The sequence below is a fragment of the Equus caballus genome, chromosome 12 (assembly GCF_041296265.1).
Source record: "Equus caballus isolate H_3958 breed thoroughbred chromosome 12, TB-T2T, whole genome shotgun sequence".
Taxonomy (NCBI): Eukaryota; Metazoa; Chordata; class Mammalia; order Perissodactyla; family Equidae; genus Equus; species Equus caballus.
The window spans coordinates 43,002,766-43,018,587 of NC_091695.1; the positions used below are offsets into that span (position 1 = coordinate 43,002,766).

The 15,822-nt window shown below is 60.6% G+C and overlaps 2 protein-coding genes across 3 annotated transcripts; one reads left to right on the forward strand and one right to left on the reverse strand.

Annotated features, from left to right (window-relative positions):
- Nucleotides 1-367: 367 nt before the first annotated feature.
- On the forward strand, nt 368-7,059 carry MUS81 (MUS81 structure-specific endonuclease subunit). The gene is made up of 16 exons (XM_001494546.5): nt 368-1,776; nt 1,871-2,000; nt 2,248-2,336; nt 2,854-2,952; nt 3,059-3,127; nt 3,293-3,378; nt 3,917-4,057; nt 4,244-4,339; nt 4,429-4,550; nt 4,644-4,741; nt 5,357-5,473; nt 5,568-5,663; nt 5,845-5,973; nt 6,050-6,153; nt 6,725-6,808; nt 6,902-7,059. Exons 1-16 carry the CDS (start codon nt 1,642-1,644, stop codon nt 6,966-6,968), a joined length of 1,662 nt encoding a protein of 553 aa, XP_001494596.2. The 5' UTR covers nt 368-1,641; the 3' UTR covers nt 6,969-7,059.
- A 276-nt stretch (nt 7,060-7,335) lies between these two features.
- EFEMP2 (EGF containing fibulin extracellular matrix protein 2) lies at nt 7,336-14,019 on the reverse strand. 2 transcript variants are annotated; one of them, XR_011424120.1, is made up of 12 exons: nt 13,859-14,012; nt 13,428-13,545; nt 13,152-13,200; nt 12,304-12,510; nt 11,567-11,689; nt 11,177-11,293; nt 10,911-11,030; nt 9,561-9,680; nt 9,349-9,475; nt 8,757-9,102; nt 8,533-8,632; nt 7,336-8,047 (listed from the first exon to the last, which is right to left on the reverse strand). XR_011424120.1 is itself a non-coding variant. In XM_023654466.2 (11 exons), exons 2-11 carry the CDS (start codon nt 13,536-13,538, stop codon nt 7,886-7,888), a joined length of 1,332 nt encoding a protein of 443 aa, XP_023510234.1. In that variant the 5' UTR covers nt 13,539-13,545; nt 13,859-14,019; the 3' UTR covers nt 7,336-7,885. The 2 variants fall into 2 exon arrangements, 1 of the variants encoding a protein (XP_023510234.1); XM_023654466.2 differs by lacking the exon at nt 8,533-8,632 and having other exon boundaries at nt 8,907-9,102; nt 13,859-14,019.
- Between the last annotated feature and the right edge of the window lie 1,803 nt (nt 14,020-15,822).

Here is a 15,822-nt window from a genome sequence, read left to right on the forward strand (position 1 = left end):
AAGATTTCGTTGACCTCGAACAATGACCATGGCCTCACACCCCGCAGGAAGAGAAGACAGGGTCGCAAACAAGGGAACCGGGGGCATTGATCCCATAGGCGGAATAAAGAGTACAAATGAAGAGCTGAAAGCCGGGTCTTCACCACCTGGGGAGCGATCCCCGGGAGTAGGGCACCTCGCAGAGCATGCTGGGGGTTGTAGTTGGGGACATGCCGCCGCACCGCCCACCAACAGAGCTCCCAAGAGCCCCAGGTGGAGGCCGCAGCTCGACCCCCGCTTCCCGCAAGCGACCCTGACAGAAGAGGCTGGCTCCACCGTTTTCGAGCCTCGGGGTTTCCAAGAGCAACGAGAAGGGGAGGAGGACTTCGCAGTTACCCTGGAGACGCGCTCTCGCCCGCCCCCAGCCGCGGGATGCCCTAGATGTCCTTATTAGGACAAGAGACTAGAGGGGGCGGGGCCAGCCCAAACGCCGGCTGGAGGCTCCTTATAAGGCAGCGTCGGGCGGGAGGCGGGAGTTCGGAGCTGGCTGGGGGGTGCGGGATCGCGGCTAGGTGGAGTCTGAAGGGGCGGGCCTGGAGCACCGGCGCCCGCCTCTCCGCTTCTCGAAGGCCCCAGACAAGCACCTCGCGACTTCTCGTATAACAGCTGGGGGTTGCTCCAACGCCCTTGAGACCCTCGTGTCCCTCAACCTGAGACCCCTTTGCATAGTTTCCATTTTAAATGTCCCAGAAGGTCCCTCACCCCCAATGAACTACAAAAACGACGAAGTGTTCTCCCCTTCCACTCTTGTCTGGGCTTCTTACACCCAGCCTGCTCCCCCGAATCTAACCACGTGCCCATCTCAGCCTCCCCCCACCTGCCCTGATGCCCAGCACCTATTTGTACCCCCTTCTACTTGTCTTCTGTCCCTCCCTCCCCCCCCCACCCCCCCCGCCGTCCTCCTAGCTTCGGTCTTCCCTGCATGTCCCCGACTTTGCGCCCCTCCCCCAGTGCCCAGTGGTGCCCCGCCCCACCCTTCCCCACCCAGCTCGGGATCACCATTTCCTCGGAGGGTCCTCCAGCTCCTCCTGTGTTACCTTTGTGTCTTTATCCCCTGTACCCTATCCTAGATGTCCCTCCTGCACAGGTACCTGCAGCCACTTTCCTCCCACCCCCCACCTCTCAGGCTCTTCACAACCCCAGTCTTCCTCTAGCCTTCTCCGCAAGGGTGAGGCAGAAACTGACAGCCTCAGGTTACTTGGCTAAGCACCGCCCCAGCCAGCCCTCCCAACCACAGGGGGCGCTGTCCGCCCTCCTCTCGCCTGCACAAAGAGGACCCCGCTCTCGAATCTGGGGTGGGAGGAAGAGGCGGGCCAAGGCTCTGGGGGCCTGAGTGGGGCGCGCCCAAAAAACTTGTCTGGCCGGGAGGGGCGGGGGGAGGCGAAGGGCCGTAGAGACGGCGGTCGGCACCAACCACTTAGAGTAGCGCAGGGGCGGGGAGGGCAGCAGGAGGCTATCCTCTAGTTAGTGCCAAGCGTAGGACCACGTGGTTGGAGAGGTCCCGCCCTCACCTCCCGAGCCAGGTGTTCGAATCCCGTCTCCGAAACTGGCGGCGTCTCAGACCCGCCGGTGTGAGGCGCCAAAGGACCCGCCCTGGGGCTCATGGCGGCGCCGGTCCGCCTGGGCCGGAAACGCCCGCTGCCGGCTTGCCCCAACCCGCTCTTCGTACGCTGGCTGACCGAGTGGCGGGACGAGGCAGCCAGCAGGGGTCGCCGCACGCAGTTCGTGTTTCAGAAGGTGGGTCCCGGCCCGGCCTGATGGGGACAGGTGCTGGCCAAGTCAGACGACCAGGCCCGCCCTGACCCGGTTTCCTACCCGCTACCCTCGCCAGGCGCTGCGCTCCCTCCGGCGGTACCCACTGCCCCTGCGCAGCGGCAAGGAAGCTAAGATCCTCCAGCACTTCGGAGACGGGCTTTGCCGGATGCTGGACCACCGGCTGCAGCAGCACCGAGCATTGGGCGGTGAGCGCTGCGGGCAGCGGTCGGTAGTCACCTGAGCTTCCCCCAGGTGCAGCCTCCGTAACTACCTGGGATCCCCTGGCTTCAGGCTCCGCACTCCTGTCCCCAAGTTGCTGTTTCACCTCCAGCTCGTGGCTGGCGCTCTCAGAGCCTCACCGCTCTTGTCTGCCATGTAGGCTGGCAGCGTCCCAGACCCTCCCGCCTCCTGAATTCCCTGGGGTCCGGGGTTGACTCTCTTCTGCTCTCACAGGTGATCATGCCCTGGGATCACCATCTGGAGAGAAGAGTCCAGCTCCGGAAGGGCCACCTGCTGAAGAAGTCCAGGACCCTTCCATGCCAGTGAGGAGGGGGCAAGGGGAGTGGGCAGGAGCTCCAGGAGTAAGATCTTCGAGCTTGAGGGCCTTGGCAGGCCTGGGTCTACATCTGCCCACCATGATGCCTGGCCCTGGGCAAATGACTTATCTGTTTGATACTCAGTCTTCTTATCTGTAGATGGGGATATTGATTGGTATTATCAATCAGTGGAGAGAGTTCCATTATCAAGCTATTTAGGGGGCCAAACCTAGTAAGTTGTAGGGGTTGCTGTTATCCAGTTCTATCCTGCAGTGGATGGTAGAACTGAGGCTGGGCCAGGCAGATTACACTCACACCCCCACTCCACCCCCTGCAACTGTCCAGGTCTCATCCCAGCTTTGCAGGAGATCATCCCACCATCTGGCCCATTTTACAGATAAGGAAACTGAGAGGCAGCTGAGTGACTTGCCCAGGCCCCTGTGGCCTGCTGAGATAGAACCTGAACCTCAGCCCTGCCGGGGATGCAGTCTATAACGGCTGACGGCCCCTCTGTACCTTTCAGGTTCCTGCACAGCCCAAAGCAGGAGGTTCTGGCAGCTACTGGCCAGCTCGGCACTCAGGAGCACGAGCAATACTGCTGCTGCTCTACAGGGAGCACCTGGTGAGTGCGCGGCTGCACTGGGAGTAAGGGGAGCCGAGGCAGGGGGGCAGGAGGAGGCCGGCTGGGCACCGAAACTATCCTGGTTACATTTCTGCCTTGGTTACAGAATCCTAGTGGCCACAGTTTCTTAACGAAGGAGGAGCTGCTGCAGAGGTGTGCGCAGAAGGCTCCCAGGGTGAGTGCCGAGGAGGGGACGATGGGGCTGAGTGGCTCTGGATCTGACCCTGAGACTGGCCACCAGAGACTGCCTTTCTTGGGAGCAAGGAGTGCCATGGGGCACAGGGAGTTGGACACGTGGTAGTACCAGGAGCTCTCTAAGGGTCTTCTCCCCTATGGACAGATGGCCCCTGGGAGTACTCGACCCTGGCCAGCCCTCCGCTCCCTCCTCCACAGGAATCTGGTCCTCAGGACACACCAACCAGCCAGGTGGGGCCAACTACAAGCGGCACAGGAAGCAGGGAGAGAGAACATGTGTGCCATTCTGAGTGGGACCCTGCAGTCACCCAGCAAATCCCAGGCCTCATGCTGTTGAGGTTGGGGAAGGGAGGTCTTGCCCCCAGGAGCCCACACTGACGGAGTCCCAGGAGGGTCTGAGAGACTGAGCAGTGGGTGGGAGGGAGAAGGGGGTGCCACAGGTTAATAGAGGAAGAGAGAGGCTTTGCTGAGGACATGGCATTTGGCACATCTTAGAATTCAGTGAGTAGAGATGTAGAAAGGCTTTCCAAGGAGGAGGGGAAGTTTGTGTGATGTGTATTTGCTGCAGACCTGAGGAACGGCCCTGGGCAGGTCTAGAGGAAGCTGATGTGAGGGGCAGGAACGCGGCAGGGGTGTGGGGGAGTCGCTGGGCTTGTTTGTGCAGGGTCGCCAAGGGGGTGGTGAGGCCAGCCTGGCTGAGGGCAGGCAGGAGAGCTTGCCAGGTATGAATGAAGAAGGGAGATCTGTGTTTCTCTCCTCTGCCTACCAGGTACTCACTGACCCCGGAGGGTCTGGAGCTGGCCCAGAAGCTGGCCGAGTCAGAGGGCCCAACTTGGCTGAATGTGGGCATCGGGCCAGAGGAGCCCCCTGGGGAGCAGCCTGAAGTGCCAGGAGCAGCCTCAGCCGAGCTGTGAGGAGGAGGGGGAGGAGGAGAACAGAGGAGCGGGAGGGGTCCTGGAAATGAGGGCAGCACCCCACCCCTATCTCCATCACCTACAGCTGAGCTGTGGCTGCCCCACTTCCTGTGGGTCGGGGGGGAACTGCCCTGGCACTGGGATTCTGGCCTCACACATACCAACCCCCGCACTCCCCATAGTGGTGCCAGCGAAGGGAGCGTCCAGCAACCGCCACTGGAGCTGGGGCCTGGAGAATACAGGGTGCTGTTGTGTGTGGATGTTGGCGAGACCAAGGGGTGAGTGAGGTGGGGGGAAGTGAGGGAGAGGGTGCTGGGGGGGTTGGCACGGCCTGCCCTGAGCCAGGCCTCCTGCCTTGCAACTCCAGGGTAGGGCACAGGCCAGAGCTGCTCCGGGAGCTGCAGCGGCTGCACGTGACCCACACGGTGCGCAAGCTGCACGTTGGGGACTTTGTGTGGGTAGCACAGGAGACCAGGCCCAGCGATCCAGGTAAGGGGCGTGGACAGGTGGCTGGGTGTCAGAGGCAGGACCTGTTGGGTCGGGGGACACGGGCCAACAGGAGCCTTCTTGGCCTCTTGGCAGCGAGACCAAAGGAACTAGTCCTAGACCACATTGTGGAGCGCAAGCGGCTGGATGACTTGTGTAGCAGCATCATCGATGGTCGCTTCCGGGAGCAGAAGGTTCCTTACTGCCTCACCACACTCCCTGCCCCCTGCCTGCTCTGGGGGCCTCCTTCTCAGCCCAGAGGAGTCCAGGGGCACTTCTGGGTGGCCTTGAGGCAGAGTTCCAGGGACTCCAGCCACACCCCCATTAGGGCCGCTCCAGGGCTGCATCGAGATCAGACCCCCTGAGGCCCCTCCAGGTACACAGTAGCTGCACAGGGTGTCTGGGCTGGGCCCAGGAGCATCTTAAAGACTCCTTGGGAGTCCAGCCCCTGCAGTCTAGGGTACAAGGCCCAAACGTTTGGGAGCAGGACCAAAGCGCTGTATCTTGGTCCTGGCTGCTGGGCCGACCCCATAGTCAGAGGGGCCACCTACAGGCCAAGGGAGGCTTGAAGAATGGGCATCATTCAGAGATGGTGGAAGGGCTTTCCGAGGAAGAGTAGCAGCATGAGCAAAGGCGTGGAAGCCGCCCTGAGACAGGTGGAGAGGCTGGGAGGACGAGGCGGCGAATGAGTGGGACCAGGATCCCAGGACGATTTTGAGTGTGACATGATGGACAGCCCAGCATATGGGCATCCAGACTGACCCCGCCTCGCCCCCCCCCCCCCCCCGCCCCTCTGTCCGCCTCCCCAGTTCCGGTTGAAGCGCTGTGGCCTGGGACGCCGAGTATACCTGGTGGAGGAGCATGGCTCAGTGCACAACCTCAGCCTTCCCGAGAGCACACTGCTGCAGGCTGTCACCAACACTCAGGTGAGCCGAGAGGGCAGGGCCAGGCTGGCAGGGACCCTGTGGTCTGTGGCTCTGCCCAGGAGCCACCTTCCCTGTCTTGGGTCGTCTTCCCCAGGTCATTGATGGCTTCTTTGTGAAGCGCACAGCGGACATTAAGGAGTCAGCTGCCTACCTGGCCCTCTTCACGCGGGGCCTTCAGAGACTCTACCAGGTGAGTAGGTGTACCTGTTGGGCACTGGCCTCTCACCTCGGCCCTGTGTTCCCCCAAGGAAGGCAAGGTGAGTGAGGTCTGGATTTCTCAGGCCGGATCACTGACGCCTTGGATTGGGCAAGGACTGGCTGGGGATTGTCCCGTAGAGCTCTGGCCTGGCCTCAGCCCCCTCTTCCCTTAGGGCCACACGTTACGCAGTCGCCCCTGGGGAACCCCAGGGGACCCTGAATCAGGGGCTGGGCCCTCCCCAAACCCTCTCTGCTCGCTCCTCACCTTCAATGACTTCAACGCGGGAGCCATCAAGAACAAGGTACTGCCTCTGCCCAGCTCCTTCTTACGTGGCCTGGCCCCAGACCCCTCCTGATACAGTCCTCCCCCGACCCCAGGCCCAGTCGGTGCGCGAGGTGTTCGCCCGGCAGCTGATGCAGGTGCGCGGAGTGAGTGGGGAGAAGGCAGCAGCCCTGGTGGATCGGTACAGCACCCCCGCCAGGTAGGCCCCCCCAGGGCCCCTTAGGGGTCCTTTGCCCCTGCCCTCCCTGCATGGAATTCAGCTCAACCAGTGCTTTGTGGAGGGGTCTGGCTCTGTGAGGGCTGTGCAGACCGAGAGATGGACAGACCCAGCTGAACCCCAGGGAATTTGTGGAAGTCGGGTGGTGAGCAAGACAGAGCCAGCCAGCCCCAGACAGTATCTCAGGCATTGGGGGAGCCCTCAGGAGGGAGGGAGACATTCCACCTGGTGCAGCAGAGCAGGCTTCCTGGAGGAGAGGATTGGGCCATGAACACTGGGCCAAGAAGTGCCAGACTTGGAGAACCTTGTATGCAGGAAGCTTTTGGAGGCTTTGCCGGCTCTGCCCAAGCGCTTGTGCAGGAAGGGAGGGCGAGTGGGATGGAACAGGGCCTCGAATGCCAGGCTCAGGAAGTGCGGCAGTGGTCCTGACTCCTCTAACCCGTGCTGACCCCTTCCTGCCTGTCTCCTATGACGCTGGCCCCAGTTGCTCAGGTGGGCCAGCAGTCAGCCATTGCAAAGCCTTAGAAACTCAAACACCCCACCCCACCCCCAGCCTACTGGCCGCCTATGACACCTGTGCCACCCCCAAGGAACAGGAGATGCTGCTGAGCACCATCAAGTGTGGCCGTCTGCAGAGGTGAGGGCAAGAGGCAGAACCCAGAGGGTGTGGCCAGGGCCAGGGCTGTCGTGGCCCAGGGCCTGACCCTCACCTGCCTCTCCCTTCATGCAGGAATCTGGGGCCCACCCTGAGCAGGACCTTGTCCCAGCTCTACTGCACCTACGGCCCCCTAACCTGAGCTATGCCATGAGACAGACCCTCACCTTCCCCGGCTCGCTAGCCTTTTAACCAGAATCTTTCGGGCTACAATAAAAATCTCAGTGTCTGCAGCCTTCTGTATTATGGAGGAGATGGTAGGCCCCAGGGGCCTGTAAAATATCCACGCAGAAACTGGGGAGACCATTGGTTCCCTTGGTTTTTAAACTGAGCTCCTCAGAACCCTGCGGTTCCCTGGTGGAGCTCTGAGACTGCCATGGAGATGGCATCCGTGAAGCATTGCAAATTTGAGTCCAGTTTATGTCATCAGAAGGTCCCTGATCAAACACAATTTCCTTTGATGAGAGGTTCTGTAGCTTGGAAAAGAAAAGTGTGAAAAGCACCAACAGTCCAGTTGCTTCATTTTATGGATTGGAAAACTAAGGCCCAGGCAGCTACTAGCATTGGTCTAAATTGATAGTTTGAGGCGTAGTTAGGATTGAAACCCAGGGCCTCCTGGCACTGACTAAGTGGGGTGTCTCAGGCCCCTGCAAACCAGCCAAGCCCAGATTTCTGGGCTGGGACCTGGAGTCTGCAGTCTCAACACCCCCTCCCTTCTCCAGGAGATTCTGATGCCCGTGGCAGCTAGACCAGTCCCAGCTGTGGGGATGCAGCTCCCAGCTCCTGTCAGTGGGGCCCCTCAGCCTGAGCAGAGACCACCCCCCCCGTTAGGGGGACCTGGCCTGCTTCCCACAAGCCTGGCCCCTTCCCCAGTCTAGGGTTCACTACAGTGTCACCCACCCACCTCAGCCACCAGGACTCCTTCTTTCTCCCTTTATTGCCTTTCTCTCTCTATCCTTCACAACAGCATCTTCCCTTTTAGCAGAACACAGTCATCCCTGAGCCCCAGCTCCTCGGCTACAGGGAACCTCCCCCTCCCTGAGGGCTGCCCCCGACTCCTCAGAAGGTGTAGGCCCCCACGAAGACGGTGAGTCTCAGTACAGAGCTGGCTCGGTAGCTCATGAGGGAGTTCATGGTGACCATCTCGAGGTCCAGCACGTACTCCCGGGGGCCCGTCACGGGCCGGGCGAGGACCAGCATGGCGCTGACATTGTTGATTTGCTGCAGGACACAGTGGGGAGGCATGTAGATTGCATCAACCTACCCACCAGGATCCTACCCCAGCATCACCTCCCTGCCCCACGTCTCACACTCACAACCAGTTGGCCGTGAAGTGGAGAGAGAGCCCTGGCCAGGCTGTGACCCAAGGCTCTCATCCAGCTCTGTGACACCCTTGACATCTCTTCTCTCCTGCACCCAGGCTCCTGCCCTCAGAAATCCCCCACTGGTGCTCTTCCCACTCCTTCCAGCTAGTTCTTTTGTCTAACTGGGGTCAACTGATGATTCAGGGCCAGGTGTGAGACTCAGAAGTGGGGGGGCCTTTGGCCACCTGGAGCAGGAGGACTCCCAGTTCAGAAGGAGAAAACAAGCCCTGATCCCAGACAAACCCTTGCACCCCTGTCCCCGTGAGGCACACCTGGAACCCTCCCCCCTAACACCTCCACCTACAGGGAGCTGGACTCTCAGATCCCCGCCCCTGCACCAACCCCTCTGCCTCTCTCTCCAAGGCCCGACTCCATTTGCTCGCCTTTCCGGGACTCAGCTGTGTCTGTTACCTCGCAAGGCCTCTCATGCCAGTCCCTTGTTCTACGAATAAAGAAATTGAGGCCAGATACGCAAATCAGTACAGGGGCTCCAACCCCAGTGTCCAAGTGCCTCCTTAGAATTGCATTTAACAATCTGTAGTCTGAACCAAGGGGATTTACCCTACCTTTCTACAGAAATTCCGCCTCCCGGGGGCGGGGCTTTGAGAGAAGAGGCGGGCATGGTGGCATAGCCGTGTCTCCCATTTAAGGTTTCCTGGAATTCAATTTTGGATTATGCATGTCAGTTGAGGGGTGGGGTTAGGGGAAAGTCTTACCCTAATGTAGAAGTCCCCCTGCGAGTTTCCGGCACGGATCTGAAAGGCATTGTAGGCGCCGGGGTAGACGGAGGTCGCTTGGATCTGGAACACGTCGGCGGGCACGCTCCGTTCGGAGGTGATGCTCATGTAGCGGTGCACGATGGACGAGGGCTGCTCCCGGCACAGGGGGTTGGAGGCCGGACAGAGGCAGCGACTAGAGATCCCGAAATGTGGACATGAGTGAGGTCCTAGCCCATCCCCCTAATTTGACCCACCCCCAAATTTGGGATCCCAGAAGGATCCTCCCACTCCTGCTCTAACAGCTCGCGTGACTTAGTCAGGAAGGACTACAACTCCCATCAGCCTTCGGGACACTCGCCAGTCCAAATAGGCGTCAGTCAGCCGCAGAGCCCTCTGGGAGTTGTAGTCTCTGCGAGGGCCCGGCGTCGAGTTGACTCACTTGTCGGACACTTGGACGTAGGGCTCCACGCAGCGGTTGGTGTCCACGCAGCGGTAGCCCCCATGGAAGTTGACACAGGTTTGGGCCTCGGAGCACTGGTGCGCACCAGACTCGCACTCGTCAATGTCTGCCAAGGGAGAGGGGCTGGAACCGGGACGTCAGATCACCAGCCCCTGACACCACCCTGCCCGCTCCACCTGGGCAACCTGTACCTTGGCAGAGGCGCGTGGCCAGCAGCTGGTAGCCTTGGGGACAATGGCAGGAGAAGCGACCTGGCTCGTTGACACAGCGGTACTGGCAGAGGTAACTGGAGTAGCTGCACTCATCGATATCTGAGGGAGAGTGGGGATGAGGACTCTGGGCCAAGGGCAGTCCTCTCACTTCAGTCCCAAAAACGTTTACGGAGAGCCCAGCCCTATGTTAGGCTCAATGTGGAAAGACAGAGGGGGATGTGACAAGCCCTGCAAAGCTCAGTAGGGGGACAGAGGATTCAAAGAAAGCTCTGCCCAGACTGCCCAGCTCACAGACCTCTTTTGCCTCAGGTCTGTAAAACGACGGTAAGTGAGAGCGCTGGGAATCTAGAGGCTTGGCTTAAATCCTACTGACTGAGTTTCGGGAACCTCAGTTCCCTGTCAATAAAATGAGTGAGTTAGACGAGATGAGCTTTGAGGGCCCAACATGCTTTGGTTTTCAATAACTTGCCCAATTCCTGCAATCCACAATCAGCCCAAGCACACAGACCCCTCCTGCCAACTGTGAGCTACACAGGCAGGAGCCAGGCTTTCTTCTCTGGTTCCCCCCATTCTGCCTAGCACCGAGCCAGGGACCAATGAGGCCTCACTCGGCAGCAAAGCAGGCTACGTGGCCAGTTGACATGGAGTGAGAAGTCTGGGATAGAACCCTGGCGCCATCTCACCCTAGGTGTGTGACCTTGGGCAAGTCACTTGACCTCTCTTTGTTGAAGGACTTTATGCTATTATTTTTTTGTAATCCTCCCAACAAACCTTGAAGGAGCTATTAATGTCCTCATTTTGCAGAGGAAGGAAAAAATGATACTCGCCTCACAGGATGGTTGGTAGGATTAAATGAAGCCAAGTAGGTAAGGGCAGCGCCCTACACAGGGCACGTGCTCGGGAGATGGAAGTTCACTTGAAAGATTTGCTGCTTGGGACTTGATGAAGGCTGTCTATTATCATTTTCCCACTTAATCCTCAAGACAACTCATTTTACAGAAGAAATAGGCTCAGAGAGAAGAGTGACTTGCCCTAGTCCAGGATTCGAATGCAGGTCAGGGCACCCGCATCCTTGCTCAGTCTCCCCACTAAAGCTCAGTGGGGACCTAACTTCTCCCCTCTGTGCCTTCCCCACCAGGCTGGGAGTTCTGGTGGGCAGGTCTGCAGGTGCCCTGCAACCAGCTGGGGGTGGAGTACACAAGAGGTACATGGGTGCAGACTGGATGGGACGTGGAGCCATCAAATGGAGTCCTATGTGGCAGGAGGCACAGTATGACACAGGGCCTGGGGGACCAATGGAGGAACACGTGGCAGGGGTGGAGCTCTCACCACTGCAGGAGAAGCCATCCCGATGCAGCTCATAGCCCTGGTGACAGCGACACAGGAAGGTCCCATAGGAGTTGAAGCAGCGCTGCTCACATGGAGCCCCCATGTCACATTCGTTCACATCTAGGAGTGCCAGGAAAAACAGGGGAGGGGTGAAAGCCAAGGAGCAGCCCAGAGCCCCTGCTTCACCTGGGCTGCTCGGGAAGGGAGCTCCTCCACCCCACGCCACCCTGCCCAGGACCCAGGAGCCTGGCCCGGCCCAGCCTCACCCACACAGGAGCGGTTGTTAGGCCCCAGCTGGAAGCCCGGCTCGCACTGGCAGCGAAAGGAGCCAGGCAGGTTCACGCAGCGGTGCTGGCAGTAGCGGTAGCGGCACTCGTCTATATCTGGGATGGAGGCAGGGAAGGAGGGCAGAGGGAAGAGGTCAGGTGGGGCTCAGGCCGGCTGGGACTCAAGGCCTCAACACACATAAACTTGTCTGTGTCTGAGGGCCTGGGCCAGGTCAGCCAGGACTCACACATACGCCCACACAGTCCTGTGTCTGGGGATTGGAAGGCAGGGGTGGCAGGGCACTGAGGTGAAGCCTGGGATGGGCTGGAATGGGGGTCGGGTGCCAGGGGCACAGAGCAGGGACTAGAGAGGCTGTCCCCCAGACTCACCCACACATTCGGGCCCAATCTTGCGGTAGCCATCAGGGCAGGTGCACTGGTAGGAGCCAGGTAGGTTATGGCACTCCTGGCTGGGACGGCAGTCATGCAGGTCCTGTGCACATTCGTCCACGTCTGCAGGAGACACCACTCAGCCCCCGCCTGGGAGCCTGTGCACCACCCAACATAACAGACACCTCAACTGGGAGGACACAGGTCAGGTACCACTCATGTGGGCATGTGGGTGACTGGCAGCCCCAAATTGGGAACACATGGAGTGGACCCTCCCAACAGCACACGTAACAGTCCACCAGCCTGGGAGCCAACGGGAAAGGCACCCCCTAAACTGTGAGACCCCACGCCAGAGAAGCATGGGAAATAAGGCCCTGCCCATATGCCCAGGAGCACTGATTCCAGGGCCTTCTCCAAGGCCCATGGCTCCCAGGAGCGGGGTCCAGATCACGAAGCGGGCAGGAGGCAGAGGCTGAGAGGCAGAGCTCTGGCAGTGTGTCTGCAGCTGTCGAGGGGAGGGTCCCAGGGGCTGGCTGGGGCAGGGGAACAGGAGCTTGGGGCCACCTGTGACAGGCCCCACACCAAGTGAGTATCTGGATGAGGGTCTGGACATCATCCTAGTGGCCCTGAGGAGGCTTTCGAGCAAGGGAGGAATGTGACGTCTGAGTTTTTAAGACACAGCGATAGACACTTGGCAGGAGGACCGGAAGCTTGGCACCAGGAGGACCCTCACTCACCCACACAGCTCTCTTGATCATCAGGCTCATAGCCTGCTAGGCAGGGGTTGGGGTGTTGAGCAGGGGGCACTGGTGGTGGGGGTCCCTCGCCATGCAGGTCATTGATGACGGCGGCCGAGCGGGGCAGGCACAAGTAGCCCCCATAGTGGTTGATGCATTTCATCTCCCCTTTGCAGGCCTCGGGGATGGTCAGGCACTCGTTGACATCTGCAGAGAGGGGCCTGCTGGGTACAGCCAGCCTCCTGGGCCGGCTATGGAGGGGGTGGGAGGCAGGAGCTCGGCTTGGCCTTCTCTAAGCTGTGTGACCTCAGCAGGGCCTGCTTTCTCTACTCAACAGCTAAGGCTGCCTGCCCAGGACCCCTCCCCAGGGCCTGCCAGGGCTGATGGTGGAACAGGTGTTCCCACAGTCACCCCCATTCTCTTGCCCCCAAGAAGATCTCTATCTCTCCCCAAAACCCTGGCCCTGGCTCAGCCTGGCTCTTGAGTGAAGCACAGGCCTCCTTACCCACACCTCCCAGGACACTGCCCTCCAGGGACATGATGGGACAAAGCTGGATAGGAGAGTGGTTAGAGAAGGTGTCCAGGACCCAGCTTCCTTGGGCAGTGCCCTGTTGCTCTCTTGCCTACTGAGGGGTGGGGGCAGGGTGTCCTGGGTTTCTCTGAGAGGGAGGGGCCCGGATGGCTCCTCCACCCCTAGCCGAGCTGGTCCCCAGAGAACCAGAGCTGGCCTCAGCCAAGCAGAGCTGCTCAGAGGACAGGCCATTGGGCTCCTACTGCAGCTCCTGGAGCTGGGGTTGCAGTCCCCTTCCTGGTTTCTGGGGGTGGGTCAGTCCCCCAGGCACACTCACCCCGGCAGTGCTGGCTGTCCGGGTCCCACTCATAACCATCTGTGCATTCCTACAAGGGGACCAGAGGTGCCGTGGTCACCCTCGTCCCCTCCAGCTGACCAGGCCAAGACCAGGGCCCGAGCCTGGCCACCCTCCCGGCCTGCTCCAAACAATGGCCCCAGCTGCTCCACCAACCAGGGGAGGGGAGACTCTTCCCCAGCAGCAGCCACCCCAGGATCCTGATCTCTGTGTCCCTGCCCAGCCCAGCCCAGGCCAGTGGCCCCGTCCCGTCCCCACCGTGTAGCTGTCAGGCTCCTCGGAATCCTGGGGAGACGCTGCCCCCAAGAGCAACAGCAGCAGTGCCCAGAGCAGTAGAGACCCGGGAAGGCACGAGGCGAAGGGGAGCATCCTGGGGCTGGGAGGTGGTGGGCAGGGGTCAGGGCGCCTCTGCCACGGCACCCCCCATCCCCTGTCCCAGGACCCGGAGCCCTGGCCCCAGCCGCCTCCCCCTTGGGCCCGTGCCTGGGGCTCCGGAGCCTCCCAGGGCCGAAGGCCGACTCCTTGCGCAGGCCGGGGGCCGGGGTCCGGGGCCCACCCGCCCGGGGCCGCCCCGCCCCCGCCCGGTCCCCCAGCGCCGCGGGCCCAGGAGCGCGGGCCTCTCGGCTCCTCGCTGACGCCGACTCGGCCGAGACTCCGGCTCGCGCCCTCCCCCACGGACGGCCACTCACTTGAGCCCGCGACGCCCCCGCGGCCCGCGGCTCCGGCGGCTCGGCTGGATCGGGCAGTGCCTGCGGGCAGACGGACGGGCGGACGGCGCAGCTCCCTGGACGCGCGGCCCCAGGAAGCGCCCCCCGCCCGCCCGCCCGCCGCGGCGCGGCCCACCCCGGCGCCTCCGCCCGCCCCTCGGCGGATTCCTGAGCCCGCGCCAGGGGGAGGGACCCCGACCCCCCGCTTCTCCGCCCCCGGCCGGCCGCAGGCCCCCACCCGGTCCCCCGCGGCGCCGCCCGGAGCCGCCTCCCGGCGCCGGGCCAGGGTCCTCCAGCGCTCGATCCTGGGGGCATTGGTCCTGATGCCAGGCCCGCAGACTCACCTGGGAGCCCCCAGGCCCTCACTTTGAGCACCCCAGAATGTCATCCTGCACACCTAGACCCTATTAGTCTGAATCCCCAGAATCTCATGCTATGCACCCACATCTTCATGCTGGGGCCCCCAGACTCTTTCTGCGCCTCCCAGAATGTTATCCTGGACACCCAGACCCCACCTAATTCGGGGCTTCCAGATCCTCACTATGACGCCCTCCAGAATTTTATTTTGTGCACGGAGAAAGTCACTCTGGAAATACCAAAACTTCATCCGGGGTCCCCAGACCCTCGCCTGAGGACGAGACGCTCCCTGGCCCAGAACTGTCCATCTCTGTCCTTCTCCCCTCCATCCCCAGAGCTGTCTTCAGCCAGGTGGTCCTTTCACTCCAGGACAGCCTCCCTCGAGCTCTCTGATTGCGAGATTACAACAGTTTGGGGGCGGGGGCGGCAGGCCCCTTTTGGCCCAGAATGAATGGAAGCCCCTGAGAAGGCGGACAGGGCTGATGGGGCTCGGGCGTGCAGGACGCCAGGGTCCGACGCCAGCACTTTCCCGGCGCTCCTGCCACCCGCGGCCCCCCTCCTCCCCCGGGGTTTCTGCCTCCTCGCGCAAGCGGAGGGCGCGCCCTTTGGGGAGGAGTTTGGGCGGAGCTGGCTCCCAGGAAGGGGCGGGGCCTCTCCCTGCCCACGTCTCAGGGCGGGGCCAGACGGGAAAGGGCCGCGTGTCCAGGGCTCTCCGTCTGGGGGCAGATGGCGTGCGGGAACTGCCGAGCCCTCCCTTCCCTTTCCACCCGTGTTTACCCTCAAGATCAACCCCAACGCAGCCCCGCCCGGGGCTGGGGAATGCCAAGGACGGGACGTGGGATGGGTCCCGAGGTGAGCCCTCCGGGTTCAGGGTGAACTGGAGAGCGCCTCCTCCACCCCCGAATCCTTTCCAGCCACAGGGGCTAGGAGGCTAAAAATAATAACTCTTTATAGTCAAAAAGACAGACAATAACAAGTGTTGGCGAGGATATGGAGAAATTGGAACCCTCATACACTGTGGGTGGCAATGTAAGATGGTGCAGCCCGCTTTGGCAAATAGTCTGGCAGGTCCTCAAATGTTACCACATGACGCAGCAATTTCACGCCTAGGTATGTACCCAGGGGAATTGAAAACATATGTCCACACAAAATATCTGGACACAATGTTCATAGCAACACTATTCATAAAAACCAAAATGTAGAGACAATCTAATGTCCGGCATGATGAATGGATAAACAAAATGTGGGAATACACTGGAGTATTATTCAGCTGTAAAAAAGAACGAAGTACTGGTATGTCCTACAGTATGGATGAATCTTGAAAATATAACACTAGGTGAAAGAAGCCAGACACAAAAGGCCACATATTCCACTTATGTGACACATCCAGAATAGGTGAATCTGAGGGACAACCCAGATCAGTGATTGCAGGGCGAAGGGGCACCACGGAGTGACCGCTAATGGGTGTGGGGTTTCTTTTGGCGGTTTCACGAAAATGTTCTGAAATTAGATAGTGGCAATGGTTGCACAATTATGCAAATACACTAAAAACCACCGAATTGTACATTCTAAAAGGGTAAATTTTATGG

Excerpts from the sequence above, each read along its gene's own strand:
- MUS81 (XM_001494546.5), top strand. The coding sequence starts at position 1,642 with ATGGCGGCGCCGGTCCGCCTGGGCCGGAAACGCCCGCTGCCGGCTTGC. Across the intron at positions 4,742-5,356 it reads GTCGCTTCCGGGAGCAGAAG|TTCCGGTTGAAGCGCTGTGG; the intron begins GTTCCTTACTGC and ends CCGCCTCCCCAG. Across the intron at positions 5,974-6,049 it reads CGGGAGCCATCAAGAACAAG|GCCCAGTCGGTGCGCGAGGT; the intron begins GTACTGCCTCTG and ends CCCCGACCCCAG.
- EFEMP2 (XM_023654466.2), bottom strand. The coding sequence starts at position 13,538 with ATGCTCCCCTTCGCCTCGTGCCTTCCCGGGTCTCTACTGCTCTGGGCA. Across the intron at positions 13,201-13,427 it reads AGGAGCCTGACAGCTACACG|GAATGCACAGATGGTTATGA; the intron begins GTGGGGACGGGA and ends GTCCCCTTGTAG. Across the intron at positions 11,031-11,176 it reads TAACAACCGCTCCTGTGTGG|ATGTGAACGAATGTGACATG; the intron begins GTGAGGCTGGGC and ends TGGCACTCCTAG.